Source organism: Myotis brandtii, unplaced genomic scaffold, assembly GCF_000412655.1.
Source record: "Myotis brandtii unplaced genomic scaffold, ASM41265v1 scaffold5, whole genome shotgun sequence".
In the NCBI taxonomy this organism is placed as follows: Eukaryota; Metazoa; Chordata; class Mammalia; order Chiroptera; family Vespertilionidae; genus Myotis; species Myotis brandtii.
Genome location: NW_005369060.1, coordinates 2,162,153 through 2,164,393, shown reverse-complemented (window position 1 = coordinate 2,164,393; position 2,241 = coordinate 2,162,153). Strand labels below are relative to the sequence as shown.

The 2,241-nt window shown below is 36.0% G+C and overlaps 1 protein-coding gene across 4 annotated transcripts in view; it reads left to right on the top strand.

Annotated features, from left to right (window-relative positions):
* FANCM (Fanconi anemia, complementation group M) overlaps positions 1–470 on the top strand; it is a 75,122-nt gene extending 74,652 nt beyond the window's left edge. The window contains exon 23 of one of the 4 annotated variants that reach the window (XM_014548190.1): positions 268–470. In XM_014548190.1, the coding sequence (XP_014403676.1) occupies positions 268–406 (139 nt within the window). In that variant the 3' untranslated portion in view covers positions 407–470. The remainder of the gene's footprint in view (positions 1–267) is intronic. The other 3 variants (XM_014548191.1, XM_014548189.1, XM_014548192.1) reach the window with 3 other exon arrangements.
* Positions 471–2,241: the final 1,771 nt, after the last annotated feature.

The window sequence follows — 2,241 nt, the reverse complement described above, 5'->3', positions numbered from 1 at the left end:
TTTGAATAGTTTTGAGCTCTATAAGAAACTAGACAGAGAGCATTTACATGGAATGTTGTAATCTAGCACTTCTAGGAAGAGATGATTTTCGTAAAGGCTTTTATGTTTGGTGTTCTTTAAGCAAGATAATAAACTTTATAAGTCAAAAGTTCTAGTGTAATTTTTTTTTAGAGATTAAAGTGAAAGTTTATTAGTGAAACAGTGAGAGAAGGGCTACTCAGACAGAGCAGACATGTAATGTTTTTCTTGGTCAAATTTATTTTTCAGCTCACCTCAAGAAATCTCCATGTATGCACAAGTAACTCATCAAAAGGCTGAGGAGATCTATAGGTATATTCACTATGTATTTGATGTGCAAATGATACCAAATGGTCTTAACCAAAGTAGTTTGGAATCCAATGCATGACCAGACCACTCAAAGGTGCAGTTATCAAAGAACTCTCACAACACTGAATGTACTTCAATAATCATTGCTGTGGTTTGTGATTATCAGTTTAAAATATGTAAATAAGAGAACATATCCATATCTACTATTTTATATTGTGTATATTTTTATTTATATGTTATATTTTTTAAAATATGTATAACAATCATTTGGTTAACTGGACTATGAAACTATGTTTATTGAATAATAAAAGGTCATTGAAGGTGCAATTAAGAAAGTAAAAGCTAGAGTTCGAGATATATTTTGAAATTTTTCCAAAGATTTTTGTACTATCATCATTTGTTAGCATAATAGGTTGATGCATCTGATCACTGCCAACTTAATGGTCATAAACAATTTTTCCTATAATATCTAGAATATTTTAAATGTCCTGAGTCTACATACATATTGGATCAAGTGTGGGTGTATTATGAGATAAGTGCCCCAGTAACTAGGAAATTAGAAAGTGTAAATGAGTATGTTTACCTCACCAAAGGTGATCCAATCAAGTAGTCAAATCCTATTAGTATAAACTCTAACATACACTACTTGTTTGGTTGTTGTAGAAATATCATATTCAAAGAAGTGATATTGCCCTAATCGGTTTGGCTCAGTGGATAGAGCATCGGCCTGCGGACTGAAGGGTCCTGGGTTCGATTCTGGTCAGGGGCATGTACCTTAGTTGCGGGCACATCCCCAGTAGCGGGTGTGCAGGAGGCAGCTGATCGATGTTTCTCTCTCATTGATGTTTCTAACTCTCTATCCCTCTCCCCTCCTCTCTGTAAAAAATCAATAAAATATATTTAAAAAAAAAAAAAGAAGTGATATATTATTGGCTTGGACTTGGAAAATTTTTCATAGATGAGCTACTGAATATGGACTTTCATTGTGACCCATTCTTATTTTTGTGATGCTATTCTTGTTTTAAGATGACTCCATATTATTATCTGCAACAGCTGAGGCCCTTCTGTCTAGTCCAGTGGTTCCCAATGTGGGGCACATACCCCACAGGGGGGCAATTTGATTTTTAAGGGGGACAATTTGAGAATTAGTTTTTCCCCTCTAACATTCTTTTTTTTTAAATTAATCTTTATTAATAAAAGAGGGATATTACAGATGTCCCTCTTTTTTCTCTCCATAGCTCCCCTCCCCTAGGTTCCCACCCTGCCCCAGTCCCCACCACCCTATTGTCTATGTCCATAGGTAATGCATACATGCATGTAAAATCTTTCTCTAATCTCTTCCTGCATCCCCTACACCCCCTTCCCTCTGAGAATCGTCAGTCTGTTCCATTTCCGTGCTCTTGATTCTATTCCATTCATCAGTTTATTCTGTTCATCGGATTTTTTTATTCTTTTTTTAGATTCAATTGTTGATAGATAACGTATTTGTTGCCACTTCGTTGTTCATGTTTTATCTTTACCTTTTTCTTCTTCTTCCCCTTCTTAAAGAATACTCTACAGCATTTCATATAACACTGGTTTGGTGGTGATGAACTCCTTCCTTTAGCTTTTTCTTATTTGTGGAGCTGTTTATCTGACTTTCAATTCTAAATGATAGCTTTGCTGCATAATCTTGGTTGTAGATTCTTGCTATCCTTCACTTTGAATATTTCTTGCCACTCCCTTCTGGCCTGCATAGTTTGTTGAAAAATCAGCTGACAGTCATATGGCCACTCCCTTGTTGGTAACTACAGTGGGGCCTTGACTTACGAGTGTCCCGACTAACAAGTTTTTTGAGATACCAGCTGTCTCTCGGCCGATTTTTTGCATTGAGTTGATAGAGTAATTTGAGTTAACGAGCTCCTTAACGAGCTC